Below are 20,342 nucleotides of genomic sequence, written 5' to 3'. Positions count from 1 at the left end.
AGAATGCAGAATGCATGGTTCAGTTAAAAATGTATAGCTATTGAAGATGGCATTTTATGGTAAATAAGAAGTTTGGATTTAACCCGTTCCTTACGGGAACCTGGTATACCAGGTTCCTGTGGGAGCAACTGATATACGGGAACCTGGTATACCAGTATACCAAGAGTGCCTGCTTTTGTGGCCTAAATTCATGTTTCTTTGTGTTAAAATGCCCAGAACAGTGGGTTTGATAAAAAGATCAGAGTTTATTCTATCAGCATTTGTTCTCCTTTTGTTTGAAAAATGCGTATTTCACAGTGGTATTATATACATTTTCCTGATTTAGTGTTTCGCTTGTTCTGCTGTAAACTCGTACGAACATGTACATAGCGATCAAGGCTGAGATCAGTTAGATATCTGGGTTCGCTGACCCCAGTCACCTTATTCAGGTACCTGGTTTTGTGTAGAACAAAAGATTCTGTGAGCTCATCAGCGCACGCTCTATTCATACCTCGCACCTGATCGATATTTCCATTGTTCACTGGCACATGTAGTTTACCATAGAAAGGGGGATACAATGTACCGCTTGACTGCCTTCACACAGGTGGATTACCAACCTGCCTGCCTCTCTGTCGACGGGCAAAAAGAATCTCGTTTGGGGGCATTAAAGGCACTCAGAGAATTGCGGAAGGAACGGGTTAACATAAGCTCTTGCATATTACTAATGCTATTAAGTTATCCCAAGGTACTCTGGGAATATCATGGTACCAGAAACTTGTTTCAAGTTAGCGTGTAGTATACCTTGATTTATGAGAGATGTTGATACGTACAAGTGTACCACCCATTAGCTTCAAGGAGTGCACGTTTGTCAAGTTATGTGTGGTTGCAAAGACACAATGGTGAATCATAGGAGAGGTGGCGTTGTGCTTAGTATTCAATTCTTTCTATGTTGCTCTCTGCCATGAAATGCCTCAGGGGTCAACAAAACCATTCTGCTGAGTTCTGGGGTGCTAGAAGAGATCCTGCCTCTGCTGAGGTCAGAAATGCTCTTTGTTCAGTTCAAGCTGCTGGGAACCGCAAGAATGCTGGTGGATGGTATGGGTGAGCATACACACTTCTTTCTGAACATTTCTTATTGCATTTCATCTCTGATAATTTGCAAAATATTGACAGCAATTTGTTAAGGGGGATGATATCACAGAACACTGTGTGTGTCATATCGTTTGTGGTGCTTTTATCTTCACAGCTTTCATGAATCAACTGATATTCGCAAAATATACAATGTGGCCAAATTTTTGCATCCTTTTCATTGTCAACTTCAGTGTTTCTTGATGTATGAAAAACCTGGTGGAGGCTTGAAAGAATCAGGCAATTAGTCAGATTTGGTCTCCCAAGTTTTGGCTTATTTCATAGATTTTTATTTGTCTTTTCCAGTTTACTAGGTAGGCCAACTTGCCAACAAAATCTCATCTGCCATTCATATATTATATCAAGACATGCAGTGTATTATTCCTGAACTGTGTGCAGAAGTCTTGACTTACACTTTGACTGTCTGTATGCACAACAGAACCCCTATCACAGTAAGCACTGTGTGGCTGTTCTGGCAAGTCAAAACCCCTGTCATTCCTTCCCCCTAGGTTCCAAAATAAAACTGCACAGAAAAATTACGATCCATTCCCTATTTTCAGTTGTCCATAACAGCATAAGAAGGGAAATGCAAATGACGTGAAAGTAATAACAAAAGGGTGTAAAATGACAATTCAAATATCAATGGTGATAAGGTCCTATGTAGACAGGTACCCTCTTCAGCGTGAGTGCTCCTCTGGGTGGTTCATATCCGTATAATGACCCAAGTATTGCCAGGTACTCATCTATACACCTAGGTCAAGATAGTCAGTGTGAGTAAAATATTTGTCTATTAAGGGCGAGGAATGTCCTTTTGTCAGCTCCTCCTTATTATCCTTTGAAAGATGTCACAGTTTTGCATAAATGCGCGCTTCTTTCGCTTGCAGCAGAAACAGCCGTGGACATCGGGCAGAGGCCAGAATTCATCCAGCGGGTCGTTGAGCTGTGCGGCTGCGAGATACACCCTGGGGTCAGTGGGGAAGCCACAAGGTCAGTGACCACTACCCTTGTTATGACTAAATATTGCATTCAATGTGCGAATGGATAGGATGTTCATCGTCATTGCACCATGTGCTACTTTCTCATTTCATTAATCCTCTCAGCATCACAAACTCAAAATGCCATTGATTGTATGTAACCAAGTCAGCAATGGTAGCAACAGATTGAAGAGAGAGCTCATAATACAGGTGTGATCACTGTGTAGCTTGATTACTAGGATTTTCAGTATAGGCACAACCCTTACCCTGTATAAGCTGTTATTTTCGCGAGGATTTTATTTTTGCGAATTTCACGAATCACAGTTGGATCGCGAATTCAACAACACGCGAAAATGTCGCCAGAGACTTAGAGTTATATTACATTTAAATTGCTGTAGGTGACAATTCGCGAAAACAACATCTCGTGAAAAAGTCTGTGACCTCCTCCTTCGCGAAAATGTCTGTACGCGAAAATAGCAGCGTATACAGTATTTGTTTGAAAGATGCATAACAAAGAGCTTCTGTAAGTCTTTCAATATTCCCTAGCTGTCGTCAGTTTATTCATTTTAACATTTCGTGTGCATGCATTCATGCCAACATCTGATATTACTTTGAGGGATTCGTATAATTGAATCATTTCACTAGTTTTGTTCACCAGTAATATATTCTTCGATAAAGGTAACAACCATCTTTTATTAGCAAAGCCCATTGCACAAGAAGAATGTGAGAGGGTAAGAGACAGAGCGATAGTTGCAGATGGAAGAACAAAAGAACAAGAAAAAATATGAGAAGATAGATACTTCCATGGATGAATAGATAAGCAGATATGTAAATACCTATTTACTGAAATAGATGGATGTACAAATTTTGAGATGACTGTAGGAAATCTAATATCTCCCTTGTATTGGTCTCCCTTCAGATTACTTGCATCCCTTATCAAGCACTCTGGGTCAACCCAGGTCATGGAGACTATTGTCCAGCACGGTGGCCTACCCCGTCTGGTTGCCATGGTGATGTCAGAACATACGCTCATGCAGAACGAGGCTCTTGTCGCCCTCACGCTGATTGCAGCATCACACTTAGGTAAACCAGCTGTACATGTACTTTACGACGTTATGACAATGCAAGTAAGGTAAACAGGCTGTACATTACAACATGACAATGCAAGTAAGATAAACAGGCTGTACATTATGACATAATGGCAATGCAAGATGGTTTCTTTCTCTTGCCCGTTCAATCTGAATTGAGGCAGTACGTCATCAAGATTTCTTGTCCATCTAGCTGTCCATATAATAATAATTCATCTATCTCCCCATATATCCACCCAGCTCTCTTATTTGTGTTGCTTTGTTCTGTTCATATGATTCATATGTCGACCTGTAAGATTTCCATCAAAATTTTGCCACTTGTACATGGATAAGAGTAGAGAAGAATATTTCAATGCTTGACTTTTGAGTGGAGAGGTCAAAGGTCAAGGTCAAATTTGAAAGTCTATAAATTTATGCAGTAACTCCTGAAAGCAACTTGCATGTGTTGAACATGTGAAATATGATTGGAAATGCTCCAACTGTTTGATGACAAGTCAGCCAGGCAAAGTCCAATCTTGTATAAAAATCCTTTGAAATCAACATGATATGACATGATATGATGTGATATGAAATGGTGTGCTCTATGTTTTATAGAAATTGTGTCTTTCTCTCTTGTGACTGTAGACTTCTCTGAGTCTGGTCTGCTAGAATCCAACCTACTCCATACCATCAACACCCTCCTGCAGAACAAGTCATTCCCTGTAGAGGTCAAGTGTAACGTTCTCACTCTGGCAGGTTTCCTTACTCAATCAGGTGAGGGCGGTATTTAATCCGTACCTTCTCGTAACTTATCATTAAAGCTTGTACAGTATGTGGTCCTCAGCCATGTGCAGGTTACAAGAATGAAACATGATCTGTAACCCTGGAAGAGATGATTTCCATTTTGTCTTTGGTTTCAGTTTGTAAGAAATTGATGTAATTTCTTGTAATTTCTCTAATTCTTTTGTATTTTTTTTTCCACTTATTCCTGTAAAGTTCATACATTTTTTTTTCTCCAAGGCTGCCACTGAAATGAAGCAACTGCCCATTTGTTAAGTAATTTGATAAGATGGATAAAATAGAATGGGAAATAGTTTTATCATGCAAAGAGAGTAAAAGTTCAGCCTGTAATTCCAAAGATTGAAATCATTGGGACTTCATGTGCATGAAAATAAGGAGTCAAATGTTTTATGGAATATCATGGTCCCATTATTGAGAAAATTGAAAACATCCCAGTCGACTAAGCTCCCGCCAACGAATTCCTGTACCTTTTCTCTGAATGTCATTTATTAGTGGAAGAGAGAAAGAGAGAGAGTTGATGAAAGAAAAGAGTAAACAAACATGTAGACCCAGTATTAATCTCATTCCACGTTCTATCGTTACAGCTGCCCTGAAGCAAGCTATGGTGGAGCAGAAGCTTCCAGAGACCATCGAGTCCCTCAAGTCGTGCGACGAGGAACCGCTGCGAGCCAAGGCAGCCAGCATCAGCCTCCACTTCACATGAAGGTCAAAGGTTGGCAAGCTCGTGGAGGATGTTTGTTATCAACACTCAGAAGCTTCCGGCGGTGAAGAGATAGCTTGTACGGCCTCCCTGTTCACCACGGGGAAGTGCCACGAAAGTGCAATATTACTGCTCTTGCTGTGAACAATGGCCCCCTTTTTTTTTTCATTCCTCATTTTTTTCCCCCTTTTGTTTGTTTGTACAGACTGAGTGCTGGGAAGCAATTGATGTGACTGCAGCGAAGTGGAACATGTTATGCAGAGTCTTCTTGGAGAATTTTTGGAAGTGTTAAGGGATGGGAGGCTGCGGTGAGATATCGAGTCAAGATTTTGATTGCCGACGACGATAGAGTTTGAAGCAGGTTGTGCTGTGGAAAATATGAGAGGGCTTTACAGTGTGAAAAGGACTGCCCTGAAGTTTACTGTTTGGTTATTGATATAAATCCAGGAAGGTGCTCTCTGAGCTCACAGATAGATTGATTAACTTTCAGGTACAAGTGCAAACCGGTTCAGTCCCAGACATTGATTTTCATGCAACCTCTATGAAGGAGTAACTAGTGTACAAACACACCCCAGTGACAGAATTATACGCACACACATACACACATTCACACACACAATGCACAAACACACACACTCTTCGTTGAAAGAAACATGACATACCACCAAAGACAGATGTATAATTGTCTAGTGAACATATATGTCCTGTAATCTGTACTCTATTTGCTAAGGTTTTACGTTGTGTGTGTGTGTGTGTGTGTGTGTGTGTATGAGTGAGTGTGTGTGTGTGTGTGTGTGTGTGTATGATATGGAATGACACGACATTGTTTTGATTGTCAAACAACATATACTGGCCATAAAAATATATCTGTGTAAAAGTGCATTTATGTGTTTATATATGTCCACATGTGTATGTAAATGTACATGTCATGTAATTTATTGAAAACGCTGCCATTCATTTTCATGGAATGCAAGGTACATTTTTTTTTTCACATTCCACTGTGCATTCTTTTAACCCTTTCTGCGCCAGGGACTTTGGACAGTGTGTAAGTTGCTAATGGGGTTTTCTGTGTCAGTCAGCAGTCAAAGCACACAATGGGTTAAATGCAGAGACAATATTCAATCTTACTACGTTTCTGCCCATTACCTTTTTGGACCAACAAAATCTCTGCTTGTCCACAGATTTACCAGGTTATAGAGGACCAGTTCTGGGAATAATCCCAATGTGAATGCAGTGATTGGTAGCATACAGACCATCTGTCTCTTACATATTGTCATGTCTATTGCCTGGTCTGGAAGTGCACATTTTATATTTTTCACCAATTCACCCTCTCCTTATGTGAACTACATGTAGATGTGCTGTGCAATAAAGGCTACACAGATGATGAAATCAGGGAGAAAACTGGTTTAATTTGCAGGCCACCAAGGAGAAAGTAAGTATACTGATATCCAACAGTATACCTTTATGAAATAAACCGTGACATGCTGCTTTAAGTGGCATCATACATAACCCCCCCCCCCCCCAAAAAAAAAGAAAAAAAAAGAGGAAAATACAAAATCCAGCCTTTCTTGACAATGTCAGCATAATATATAGACATTATCATTATCATTACGTTTGTTCACAATACAGCCCAACCTCAGATATCTGGCCATGTCAGTAAGCATGTCTGTGTAGCCTGTCAGTAAGCGAAATATATGTATTATGCTCAAGCATGATTTCTGGCAAGTTGTGAAAAAGGGGTATGCACGAGGTATTGAAAATTTACTATTACAATGAAAATTTACAAGATATTTGAATGCATGTTTAATGTCAAAATGAAACCAAATATGAATAGAAATAGGGTAGTATCCTGACTTTTTATTGCCTACTATTTGCATGAGTTTTTTGTCCAGACAATCGCTTGCTCTTTCTTGTTCAGATAATAAAGAGATCTAGAAAAGTGATGGCCGGGTAACTGAATTCGGACTGTAATGGTTTAAAGGTAAAACATAGTTTTCGTACGCCTACAGAACTGTCAGATTTCACTCCAAAATACACACGTATGTCTAAGAAATGTGTGGAATGTGTGGGAAATCTATACTTTTAATCTCAAAATACTCCAAAACTACTTATCATCCTGGTGAATTGCGTCAGCCAGGTATTAGTTTCTTGGCAGACCCTTACGATGTATTGCAAGCAAATCCAAACAATATGAAATGGTCCAAGACGGGTTCTCAAACCAGAACTATGTTTTACCTTTAACTGGGCATTGCTAAACTGCACCTCTTTCATGTCCAATGTTGTGTTGCTATGGGAAGAAAGTGTCTTTCAATGATAACTACTTTTTTTTCCTCTCTCTTTTGCCAGTGTATAATGTATATTTTTGTTCATGTGATGTACAAAAGTCTTTTGTGCAACACGCCTGATGGTGACATAAAATAATGCAATTGTAAAACATTTCTCTCTGTTACATTGTATTTTTTTTCTTACAGAATTCCTGTTATCATGTATGAAGATTTGATATATTTAACATTCGAGTAATGACGCACATACACACTGACCTCTGTAAGCACAGCTTGAAAGGCCTGTTGGAATGTTTGTTTACATATATCAGATTCACTGGGCTTGGTCGTGTGTTGCTGGGATCAAGTTTTTATGTTTGTTTGTTTTTTTTTCAGTTGAGCAAGTATAATGCAGTACTTGTCTGTTATATTTAAAAATGCACCCAGTTTCATTTTCATTCTAAAGAGCTACAAGATAGCCCAACATGTAGTCATCATTTTATCAATAACTGGAATATTGTTTTGACTGTGTTTTCTAAGCTCAGCCGCAAATACACAAAGGTTTCTTGTGTAGCATGTGTGACTTTATTACAGTACTTCGTATTGAATTTTATACCTGTCAGAGTTTTCTTTATGTAACGTATTATGATTATGCAATGAGTTGAATATTATTGCACAACAATGTCTCGTAGTATATTTCTTTTGTTTATTTATATTCATCAGTTTACTTTAAGAATGTTTATGTAAAACTTAGTTTTCATAGAATGGAAGACTGTCTACACATGTGTTTAAAATCAATCCCAAGAGAAAATGGTTGCCAAGTGTTGATTAAAATGATTACAGTAAAGACTTTCATGAGCAAATGTTAATTGATCACCAACCAATGACAGGAAGGAAATATTCAAGGGTCATTACATAATGAATCAGGAGTATATGGTGCATAGATCTGTGCCTCTTCACTGTTTTCCGTAGTGTAACCCGTGTCACCACAAGTTCAAGAAAAAGGAGCAATTACATGACTGTGTATTTTGTTGATGACTGCTGTTAAGAAGCATGCCACAAATCCAACAAAATCTGTCTCTGCCCGTGAAAGGTTCTCACAATTTTTAGCTGCAGACTCATTTCTTGCCAGGCTACTTATTCAGTAGCTTATTCTCGCTTTTATGCAGGCTGTCCAACCATGATTGTTCCCAACAGCCACAGAGCTTGACCAGCGCTTGCCCAACATAGCAACCACAAATGCATCCAAAGTGGACTCCAAGTGTATTTCAGTGAGCAGGAAAAAGACGGGACTGATCTGCACATATCGGGTCCTCAGAAAAAAATAAGAACCAGTAATTGAATGGAATACACTTAATTTAGTAAACCTGCCCATGTGCTAATTCATTGATAACCATTTCCATTGCGATAATGAACATTTACCTGTGGGGGACATTTAGTACTTTATACTGCCTGTCACACTGAAATAGTGCACTTTGATATTGTATTCAAATCTTACACATACCTGTGGCTAGTGTATGCAGAGCCATATGAGCTTTGTTAAATGCAAGAACAACAGAGTTGTGTTATCGTCGTCGTCGCAGCATACTCTTGTCAGAGCGTAGCTTCCCTCACGGCAGCATGATACAAACGTCTGTTTTGGGCCATTCTAGTTGCTTTCTCCATAGAACCAAATGTCTCCCTCACTGTTCTGTCCCATCTATACCTTGGTCTCCCTCTACTACGCTTTCCAGGAAATTGGGCCATAAGGACTCTCTTTTCCATCCCATTGTGTCTCATAATATGCCCAAAGTATCCCAGCTTCTGTTTCTTTTATATACATACTTCAGTAGCCAGTCACTAGGTATACATTGAGTACCTTTCTGATGTCTTCATTTGTTCGTCGTTCCACCCACGGGACTCTCAAAATTCTGCAGTGAGAGTTGTGTTATACAGGCAAATTATTGGCTTAATGTACACCCATACAGGAACCTTTGATACTGATGAAATCTTGGTTCATTGTAATTAATGAAGCATGCATCAGCAAGTGCTTAAAAAAAGAGAAATTTCTGTTAATCAGACCAATTTCTGTCAAAATAATTGCTACAGGTTGGTAGAAGCCTTAACCTCCTGTAGTATTATCATCCCCAACCAGTGAAAGTTTTCTGTATCTGTTCACTTTGTATAAATTGATATTTTATATACCAAAACAAGTCACGCTTTTTCCGATTGACCGTGAGTCTCCCTTCTTTTTCTTTTTGTGCAATTCATGCTGACATTGTAATCCTGAAAGGAAACAAGTTTTCTCTTCAATTTGAAATGATCATACATAGAACAATGGGCAGCATAGTTGTGATGTATGTTGTCAGAAGTGAATTTAAGAGGACAGTTAAGGAATTTTTTTGCACAAATCATCATCAGTTATTTGCACAAAAGAAAAGGATAGCTGTTCAGTACAGTATCAAAGAGAACCCAGATTTATTTCTTACTTGAAGGAAAAGACACCAGAGTAAACAAACATAAGCAGAATTAATTTGCTGATTGATATAAATTATTTTGTCACTACATACATAGGTTATTTTCTCAAAAGAAAAGAGAGAGCTAATTATCATGATATGGTGTGAATAAGAAAGTGATTCCTTTCCCCACCCTTCTACCATTCCTTTTTTCTTTTTCTTTTTTGACGAGAAAAATTTTGATATCGTCATCAAATTATATTTCAAAAAATGGGCATGCTCAAAGATATGAACATATGTACTGCTTTATATATGGCGACATATACTGACAAGATTTGTGCAACATGTACTGTACACTGTGCTTGGTTTACTTACTGCTCAAGGAAAATACTGATGTTTTATTTGCTTTGCTAACCAAGAGTTTGATGAATTGTGAGCCCAGTGGCCATGCTTCTGAACACTTAGCTGCAGGTGATGGGTTCCAATCTCCTTTAAGCCATTACCTGGTACTTTCCATGTGAATAATCAATGAAACTTTATAGTTTTGATAATCCCAGAACTTGTTGATGCCAAACTTTCCTCGCCAAACCCCCTTCAAGCGAAGTCTTTGATTTTCCGCCAACCATCATGACCGATTGCGAGTCAATAGTGATTGGAGTCCATTTAATGGGAATGAGTCACCTTTTACTGTTTTATGTGTGTGTGTGTGTCCTACCGCAAAGGTTTGTAAATGTCTATGCATTTGTTTTCTTCTTTTGTTTGTTTAAGACTACTGCGGTACTACATATACAAACATCTCCCAATTACAATGTATTTGAAACAAGTTCTATTGTTTACCTAAATGTCCCATGAAGTTGGTATCTGCCGTAAGAAGTGATATTTCTTAAAGCAATCAGTGATGTGCAACGAGAGAAATGTCACATGTCAAACATGTTTTCATTTGGCACCATCGTCGCTCTTTTATGTTAAAAAATTGATTGATTGTGGAGTTTCCTGAGCAGCTCCGATCCTGTATCACAGATTGTACTTCGTGTTGAAGGTCAACTTTGTCAGAAATATATGACTTTCTTATCATCTAGACCACTCATTATGAATTATTGATATGTAATTACTGTCTTGTATACTACTGCAACTGGACATTAATAAACTATGATATGGGAGGTTTGTGCTTGTACTGGTGTATTGTATTGAATTTTCTCAATTGAATTAATCCTCTCCACACACAGTACAAATTAAAATCCAGGAAGATCTACAAATTCATGGTGGTATTTATGAAGCATATCCATCTACAAAAAAAAAAAAATATTTAGCAATTACCAGATAGTCATATCAACACTTCCCTCTCTATTCTATGGTGTCAACAATTGTAATGGGGGTGGGGGGAGAGGGGTATACACCCCCCCCCCCCCCCATCCACAACTGTGACCTTTAATTGCTATCATTCCTGCAAGAAGAAGATGCCATGCATGCAAAGAACTTTGTTTGACATCAAATGTCACAATGTTTCCTTTATTCTCTTTAACTGATGAGACTACAGACAATGTTCTTTTTTTCAATGTATTTTTTTTCTTTCTCACAAAAGACAATTCTTAAACTTCAGTTGCACAAATGGTTGTAAAGGCAATGAACACATATCCTGAACACATTCACTGACAGGTAAAGCAAACAAACTTTACCATAGGTTACTGCAGAAACAAAATCTGCTCCAAGTGCAATCAGTAAATGTTCAAAGGTCTCACAACAAGATGTAACAGAACTGTGTGTCTGTAAGTACCATAGATCTTAAACATCACTGGAAGAAAACATACATGTATGCCATTGGTGAAGTTGATTTTCAAAAAAGAAAAGAAAAAGAGTATTGAACAGATAATTACAAACACTGCATTTGAACAAATTCTGCAATGTTGTACCTTCTCTCACACACGGTAAATGTGACCAACCTACAGTTTGTATTCATAAGAATACTTTCTCTCAATGCTGACACTAGAAATTGATATTTTTGTTAATATAAAAACATTCACACATTAAACCAGTACTCTTATTGGCTGTGCCTGCTAAAACATCACAAATAGCCAAGAAACTACATTGAAGTGACCCATATAGATCTTATAACTCATTGCGTGTAAACTGGATAATACACACTAAGCATTGCTCATTGACCCAATGGGAAAGTTTCTGCCAAACATATGCAAACATGTGGATAAAGTGAATGCAATACACTGGGGAAGTGCATCTGTGGAAGTTTGAGAGTACCTGGAAAATCCACACAAACGTCATCAAAACTCTTCTTGTCTTAATATTGGTGTTCTATCGTGACATGACATATTGTTATCCAGTTTTCATCTGTGAGCTGTCTGCACTTAAAAACAACCAAAACTGTTAAATTTCAGAACTTTTGAATGGGTGGGCTTCAAACATTCATTAACATGTTTCACAAGTTCATCTAGGCAGCAACTAAATCCACACACATGATTCCAGAGCCTTCCCCTCTGCATACCCTTCCCCTCTGATTTTTTCATCTTCAAGTCCATTTGCCGTTGCAGTCACACTGAATACCTTGTCTTGTAAAGCTCCCTTTCAGACATAAATGATACAACATATACCAAAAATGACATCAGTAGTCTACAAGATGACACAAGATACAATTCAAGTACATCCAATTCTTCTGCAAAAATTCATTTCATGTTAGTACTATCAGTCTGAAGAGACAAAAATGTATTTCCTCCTCTACTTGAAATACTTGTCTTTATTTTTATTTTGTGATACATAATGTATATTTTATAATGCTACCAGTGTCAAGTCAAACATCTCACATGCACCTGCTGTTTGTATTCCTACTGGAGGAACTTTTTTGGGGTTTGTTAGTTTCCTCCTCCCCCCCCCCCCCCCCCCCCCCCCCCAAATATCACTTGTTGCTTGGCCAGGCAAGACACAGGCAAACCAGAGGCAAGCATGAGGAACATTTTGCCTTGTCTGCTAACCCTACTGAAGAAAGTTTGTACAAAGAATTCAAGCTCATCGGCAGACTGGTCTCGTGTCTAAGGACTACACAAACTACTGGCATGCACACTGTAACCATAAAAACACATATTTAAGTGACAAGAAATGGATGAATTAATAAATGATCTGGCCTCTTCTTGTGAGTAGTGTACCCCTCCCCCTTTAACTGACAACTGACTGTAATTGTCTCTTATGTGGAGTGGATTTTTTAGTCTGAGTTCACACAATGTTCAAGTAACCTTTAAAATGAAGAGGGCAGAATGGTGGACATTCCATTACAATGAGATGTGAAAAAAAAATGATTGTGCAATTTTAATGTTTCATTCATATTCATGAAACAAGCCTCTTTTCACAATGAATTCAAGCAAACATGAAATCTGAAGAATTTAATTCATCCACATCAGTAAAAATTACACATTAAGATGTTCTGAAAATGAAAAACAAAACAAAACATATATGGTCCTCATAATCTGTTACCATGTTTGTTAACATGTATCTCTTCAATATCCTCAACCTTTGGGTCATAAAGATAAGCATGAGAGTATCTATTGCCGGGATGTGTACTCATTTGTCACCGACTAACAATATACAGTAATAGTGTCTTGAATCACAGTAAAATTGGACCTCCTTTAACATGAGGTTCACTTTATCATTATCTCTTTTCCCTGGGATTTGTTGGTACTGTCTTATCTTATAATCCTAACTCAATGCACTGAAGGAGAACTACAAATTTTAACAAGTTTAATTTCAGCTAGTAGTCCAAAGCTCTCTTACTAAATGACACATTGAAATAAGATATACTGGGCAATTGACATAGCATAATGAAAGTCAATCATCTCAACACATATTACTGTTTGGGCAATATATTTCTTGAGAACAATATTTTGCAAATTAGGTGCATAAGACAGGTTTGTGACTGATTGAATGCATAGTCAAGAACCATGACCACAGAATGAAAAAACAAAAATTTTCCTTTTGAGAAAGATAAGTCAGTAATTTCCCATGTTGGAGATAATATACAGCTAGTCAATATTATCGCGAGATGTTAATCTTGTGAATATGGGTTGACTAACAAAATTTGCAAAAATAAAAACAAACACAGCTATGTAAACAACTTTTACAATACAGTTGTATGTGACCATGTTCTTTGATGTCTAAGTCATAACAATACAAATAAGGCTGTAGAGATATCATGAATACACTCAATTAAATAGGGATAATTCAATCTTCCTTGTCTGGCACGAAGTAAACAAACGTTGATAAAACAACTTGGCGAAGTGCATGGGGATGATAAAGACTAACTTATCAACTCAAAGATATGAAAAAGAAGTAAAAAATGAAGATAATGACTGATTATTGGCATGAACACACATTTTGCATCTCCTACTAAAACACTGATCAATTCAGTGCTTATTTACGTCAATGTGGGGCAATCTGTCAATCAGTTGCAACATTTTGCATCTGCTGAGTAGGTCATCTGAGCATTAGCCGATTCACATTGGAGTGTAATCTTTTATTCACAGTCCCACATGTATATAACTGTGTTTGTACTTCATCAACTGCAGGCCTAACAACAAGTATACAACTCACCAATCTTACTGAAAGTATCCAGCAGTACTTTGAACAGGTCTCATAGCAACTGATATTGAAATGCCATAGTCACTTATGTATGTCAGTACTGAATGTCACACAAATATTTACACACACCTTTGGTCACGAGTACAACAGTAGGACCCTATAAACTGTGGGACTGAGTGGACTGACTATGACAGAAAGTCTAGTTCTCCTCCTTACACATAAACTGTCAGTGATCACGCCAAACTCACATGTACCAAATATTACCATAATGTGACTGAATATGTCTTACAAAATGATGAATTCTAACTGACAAGAGGTTCCACACTGACAAGATAGTTGATTTAAATGTGAGTAGTCACATGAATGAAGTGAATAAGCAAAAATCAAGAAAGGACTGAAAAGAAAACTATTAGTAACTTTTCCTAAAATGTATGTTAAACCATTTGAGTGTCCATACAATACTTTATCACAGTGTCTACTATGGACCACAAAAAAAAAATGTTGTTATTGCAGTTTGATATCTCTAACATCAAACTCACTTGTTTTTTTTTTAATCAACACACTGACTGACACTATGAATTCTATTCATTTGAATGACTGTTTACGTGTCTGCTGTCCTGACAGAAAAATAAAATCACACTGCCCTAGAGATTCTTGAGCAGTCAGACAGAATATGTGTATTTTCTCAAAGCAAATTGTGCAATTAGTGAAACCTGAGATTCAAACATAAATGAGAAATATTACATAAGTGACTTCATCCATTCAGACATCCCATGGCAACTTTGAGATACCCCTTGCATTTTGTTAATTGACTGACTCACTTAGGAAAAAAAAGAATTAGAATCATATCTTAAATATTTCATCTGATTTTGCGTGAACATTACTGGGTGGCTCCTTCTATCTCACTGCTTTGATCTTTTTACCGTCTCTTGGGGTTGAATTTCTTTTTGCACGCTGTGCAACGGTCTGCATCTACTGGCACATGCTTGTGGTTATAACTTCACAGCAGATTTTGCTTGACATCATCCAAATGCACATTAACGACAAACTGATTGCCCAGCATCATATATCAAGGCAGTGGTGTGGATGTGTGTAGAACACTTCATAGTTTTTGTTCAAATTGAATTCCTTGCACAAGACTATGACAAAAATTGAGTTCATATTACGCTTCATTTATGCTTCAGTTTCCTCACTAGCCATTATAGCTGCATCAAGGAAGGTTTGTAGACTGATTTCATAACAAAAGAAAGACAGGAGTGGTATTCATGTATTGATTTAAAAAACAAACAAATGTAAAACTCATACATTAATACATGATACATACACATGAAAATCTACTATTTCACACAAATTGACATCACTGCCTTGCAAACACAGCATCTGCACATACTGCCTTAGTAAAACTCATGTGGCACAATTTATGCCACTGTCTCCATGGCAAAAAGCCTTTCATTTTTTGCCAGCATATTACATCATTAACTTAAGTCTGCCTCAAATTGCACTTGATCATAACTAGATGATTTGATCTCTTTTGGCAAACACCTTTAACCTATCCAGTCCCAAGAACAAAATTTCTGCAGTTTGGTGCTTATCTTTTGGGTCTTCGTTGTTTCTGCTTCATAAGGAAACATGAAAACAAACTCAAAAAAATCTATTTCATAGTCTTTCTTTGTTGCTCAAAACATAATTGTTTGTCTTGGATTCAGAATTTCCAAAAGCCTCTTAACTCCAGAAGTTATAAACTCATTCTTGAATGGCAACATATTTCAGAAGACAAAAAAATTCATCTTTCTCTCACACAGTGGCAAACTCTTTGGTCATTTCTACATCTGCTTTTGTGCAGATTTAAAGAATTCAACAAGTGAAATCCAAACTTTCTCAAGTATGAGAGTAAAATTAAGACTTGCCAAAATGAAACTAGCAGTTATTATCTTGTATGGATTGGGCACACAACGGCAAATGAAACAGTTAAGGAAGAAGACAGATATGGTACTGCAGTGAGGTAGGCTGGGCATGTTATTGTTGGTTGCTTTGGAGCATGAAAGAACAAGGGGCGGGACCAACATTTTTGGCAGGAAAAAAAAAAGTTCTTTGTCCAACTAAAACCCTTTTAGCAGACACTGCAATTGTTAATTCATTCATTCACCATTTATGCTTCTTCAGTACCTGAATATCACCTTTAAAGAATTGTGCCAGTACAGCAAGAAAATGCAAACATACTAAGAATATCCACGTCAAAGGTAAACATACATTGTACACATACAATTGCATAATTTATAGGATGAACAATATTTTGCATTGATATACAGAAATAGATATATATTATCATAACATAAGAAATCAATTCATTTCATTCTATTTTACTCCTTTTGAAAGTGGTATTCCTCAAAGCACCTCGCACTAGACAGAGAAACCTTGGTAGAGCTCCAGGGAGGTATATGTCCTTCCGCCCAGCAAGAAGTTTCTGACATTGCGCAGCCTGTCGCTGGCTCTCATCTGAAAGAGGAATGGCTTGCGGGGGTACTCCTGGGCCGTCGTCACGCCCACCGAAATGTACGTCAGCTGGAAGTGGATGAGGAACAGCTCCCACACCACCGAGTACACGTTCATCCCCCACAAGATGGCCACCCACGTCTCTTCGTGAAATATGCGCAACGCGAAGGACGTGATGTCTGCAGCGTCCGCGTAAAAGATGAAGAGATATAGACAGCCGTGAATCAGAAAGGTGGTGTGGGCCGTGACGGTGAGGAGGAGGAAGAGGACAAAGTTGCGGTGGTTTTGCTTGCCAACGCAGTTGAGGATGAAGAGACAGTGGTGGTCCAGGTTCTCCACACAGTGCTGGCAGAGCCGACAGTGCTTGGTAAACGTTGGCCGCACGATCTAATTTCAGAGGAAAGAAAAGGATGAAACATCAATTCATTATCTATGTATGCACATATGTGCAAATGAGGAGGAAATAAGACACTACTGTATACGCCAAATATTTCGCGAGGTTTTTATTTTCGCAACTTTCGAGAGTCAAATGCAATTCGCGAAAATTAAAGACATGCACAAATATTGACTCTGATTCCGATGTGGATGTAACGTACGGTATGCATGTACGTTTTTCCGTTCAGTACAAGACTCCACGATCACGAATTTAACTACTCGCGAAATCGTGGGGAATTCCCAAAATGTAGACTTGTGAAATATATGGTATATACAGTATTTGATTGTAATGGTACTTAAATTGATTAGGCCAAAGTATTTTGAAAACAATCCAGTGCAGGCAACTTTTCAAAGATTCTTCAGCCTAGACATGTTTTTTTTTTTCCTTTTCTAAAGAGTTATCAAGTTAAGGTAAAAATTTAGACTTCCATTCACTTCAGTCATTTCCTGCACACATATCAGCCAGTACAACATTAAACCTTCATCGTCCACTGCATTATGTGAAAAAATAACAAGAGACCCGAGGGTCACACGCTCACCCGAGTATCGCAATTTCACCATCCGTGCATTCTTGCACACTCTTACCTGAGAACATTGGAAACTTAGGTCTGCATATGGATCCCCCCCCCCCCTCAACTCCAGCATGGGGGGGGGGGGGGGGCCAAGCAGCCCTGGATCTGCAATGAACAAACTTCGAACTAAAGTCATCAATATACAAACTCATGGTATTAACTATGCTTTATCAATTCTGGTTCTAGAGTAGAAGATTTTAAATATTCCTTAATGTGGGGTGGGGGGAGGTGGGCCCCCTAGGGGCCCCCCAAGAGGGACATGGTGCCCATTTGAAGGAATTGAGATTCTATCCCCCTAGGGATGCTACCTGCTAAGTTTGGTCAAAATTCATCATGAGGTTTTCAAGAAGAAGATGAACATGTACACTTCAGGCCCCATTACAACTGTAGGACTTCTCCCCATCCCCTCTCCTGGGTCCCAAGGGGGGGGGGGGGGGGGGGGGGGAGGGACCCCTGATTCCGCCAATCCCATGAACAAAGTTGAAACTACAGTCATCAATGTACTAACTCATAGTGTTATCTAAGCCCTATCACTTCTGGTTCTAGAAGATTTTTAAAGATTCCTTAATTTTAGGGGGTTTGGGCCCCCCTGGGGGCCCTCCATGTGGGCCATGATGCCCATTTGAACAAATTGAGATCCTATCCCCCTAGAGATGCTACCTACCAAGTTTGGTGAAAATCAGACATGGGGTAATCAAAGTGAAGATGAAAATGTACAATTTAGGCCCCATTAGGACCCCTCCCCATCCCCCTCCCCTGGGTCCCAAGGGGGGCACCCCTGATTCCCCCATGAACAAACTTGAAACTACAGTCATCAATGTACTAACTCACAGTATTAAGTAAGCTCTATCACTTCTGGTTCTAGAGAAGAAGATTTTTAAAGATTCCTTAATTTTAGGGTGTTTGGGCCCCCCTGGGGCCCCCCAGGTGGGCCATGGTGCCCATTTGAACAAATTGAGATCCTATCCCCCTATGAATGCTACCTGCCAAGTTTGGTGAAAATCGGTCATGGGGTTCTCAAGAAGAAGATGAAAATGTAAAAAGTTTACGCACGACGCACGACGCACGACGCACGCCGGACGAAGAGCGATCGCAATAGCTCACTTGAGCCTTCGGCTCAGGTGAGCTAATAAGAAAAACCACACTCAAAGAATGTCTTTGAGAGGTTGTGTAGTTCATGCCTGGAATCTTCTCTTTACACCGCATTCTTCTTGTTATGTTACACCTACGATTCAAGTTTCTGATAAGGTATGAGTGAGTGCTCAAACATGCCAAACATCATGCAGTCTCGGGTCATCCCTTCTCACTCAGAAACACAAGACATCTTGCTGGATAAAATCCATGCACTTAATTGTCCGTAACTTGAACAGCTCATACACACTCCATGCATTCAATATGGGATACATTCATTGTGTGTAACTATCCATTTTGATTAATAGTAGAATAAGTAGAAATGTGTAAGTTCAAGCACTGCATCAAATGTGCAGGCGTCATACAAGAAGCATTCATACACAATAATCATGCAGGAAGTCTAATGTTAGTATTAGCAGTAAAATGGTGCACATATTTCTTTGTAAAGTGTGAAATGATATACATAGTAACTGCATTTGCCATATATTCAGGACTTTTTGTCAATTTCCAGAGTGATTTAAACATGTGATTATGGAGTACAGCAATAGACAGTGAAATGTACAGTATGTGTGCATGTCACATTCATGTTGGGATCACAGTTAACATTTTCATGCATTTTCAATTCCTGAATAGCATCAGACTTGCAAAACTCTCTAAAATAAAACCCCCACAAAATATATGCCCTTTGTAGTATACTGTAAAACATGATATATTCGCGGCATGAATTTTTCGCGAATTGGAGCCGACGGCCTTTTTTGCGGCATGAAATTTTCGCGAACTGCCACTGGCATTCATTGCATATAGTGTAGACAAGAACTTTTGCATGCATTTTAATTTCGCGAATCTTGGCGCTCGCGAAATTCGCAAAATTAAAATGCACACGAAAATTCCTCGTTTTACAGTATACAGGATTGGAAACATATTATGCAATTTTTCCTAGCAAGTCATGTCAGGGGAGTCTTAGAAATAATTAAACTAAAACTCAATGAATGGGTACAGCAGCAGTTGCTCTTCGAAGCAACTGGAAGATTTCTAAAGCAATCACAGGGGATACATGATATTCAACTGCTTGTTTGTTTTCATACCTTTTTTGGTAACTGTGCAATTCATAGGCAGTTTAAGCTGTAATTTGGCTTGAGATTTCCCAATAAGTATATTAAATGATTACCTCTAGATGGCACTATACAGTGTACACAGAAATGGGGGAGGGGGTGGAATTTGAATGGTCATGAAAAAGGAAGCTAATACTATAGGAATACTATCTCCAACATAGATAGTACTAGTAACACAGCAAAACCAGGAGCTATGAAGGAACACAGGTACAGTTCTATCTCCACAATCATTTATGTTGGTATATATTGCTCATTTGCTTTTTGTTTTTAAAAGACAGCACCTATAAAATGTTTGTTTGTTTTTTTCAGGGGAACAGCAAACAAAACAAAGGAAAAATAAGCATTAATGCAATTCCACCCAAAAATTACATACCAAAAACAACACACAAAACACTCACGCACATAAAAAAAAACAACAACAACCTAGCAACAACTACTGGTACATGTGAGGTATTCAGTGGAAGGATTAAGTGTAGATGCTTTCCTAGTATGTAAGAGTATATGTTAAGTGGCTTGAGGGGTCAAAGTACTGAACAAAAGCAAACACAAATATGCAAAAAGTTACACAAACACACAACTGCAATGACACAGCAACACATGTCAACTGTAATACACAGAAGAATGGCAATGGTGAAAGTTTGTTTAAGTCAGATGATACTAACACAGGACAGATAGA

The 20,342-nt window shown here is 38.5% G+C and overlaps 2 protein-coding genes across 2 annotated transcripts in view; one reads left to right on the top strand and one right to left on the bottom strand.

The window, feature by feature from the left end:
- Window positions 1–5,273, top strand: part of LOC139725720 (rap1 GTPase-GDP dissociation stimulator 1-A-like) — a 29,202-nt gene extending 23,929 nt beyond the window's left edge. The window contains exons 12-16 of the mRNA XM_071636803.1: window positions 955–1,080; window positions 1,992–2,094; window positions 3,001–3,164; window positions 3,794–3,922; window positions 4,534–5,273. Of these exons, the coding sequence (XP_071492904.1) occupies window positions 955–1,080; window positions 1,992–2,094; window positions 3,001–3,164; window positions 3,794–3,922; window positions 4,534–4,652 (641 nt within the window). The 3' untranslated portion in view covers window positions 4,653–5,273. The remainder of the gene's footprint in view (window positions 1–954; window positions 1,081–1,991; window positions 2,095–3,000; window positions 3,165–3,793; window positions 3,923–4,533) is intronic.
- An 11,019-nt stretch (window positions 5,274–16,292) lies between these two features.
- On the bottom strand, window positions 16,293–17,336 carry LOC139725728 (uncharacterized). The gene is made up of 2 exons (XM_071636811.1): window positions 17,331–17,336; window positions 16,293–16,803 (listed from the first exon to the last, which is right to left on the bottom strand). Exons 1-2 carry the CDS (start codon window positions 17,334–17,336, stop codon window positions 16,324–16,326), a joined length of 486 nt encoding a protein of 161 aa, XP_071492912.1. The 3' UTR covers window positions 16,293–16,323.
- Window positions 17,337–20,342: the final 3,006 nt, after the last annotated feature.

Source organism: Diadema antillarum, unplaced genomic scaffold (assembly GCF_040938485.1).
Source record: "Diadema antillarum isolate AM-2024a unplaced genomic scaffold, OU_Dant_1.0 seq00000057_RagTag, whole genome shotgun sequence".
Lineage (NCBI taxonomy): Eukaryota > Metazoa > Echinodermata > Echinoidea > Diadematoida > Diadematidae > Diadema > Diadema antillarum.
Note: the sequence above shows the minus strand (reverse complement) of the source record. Positions and strands in the feature narration are given on the sequence as shown.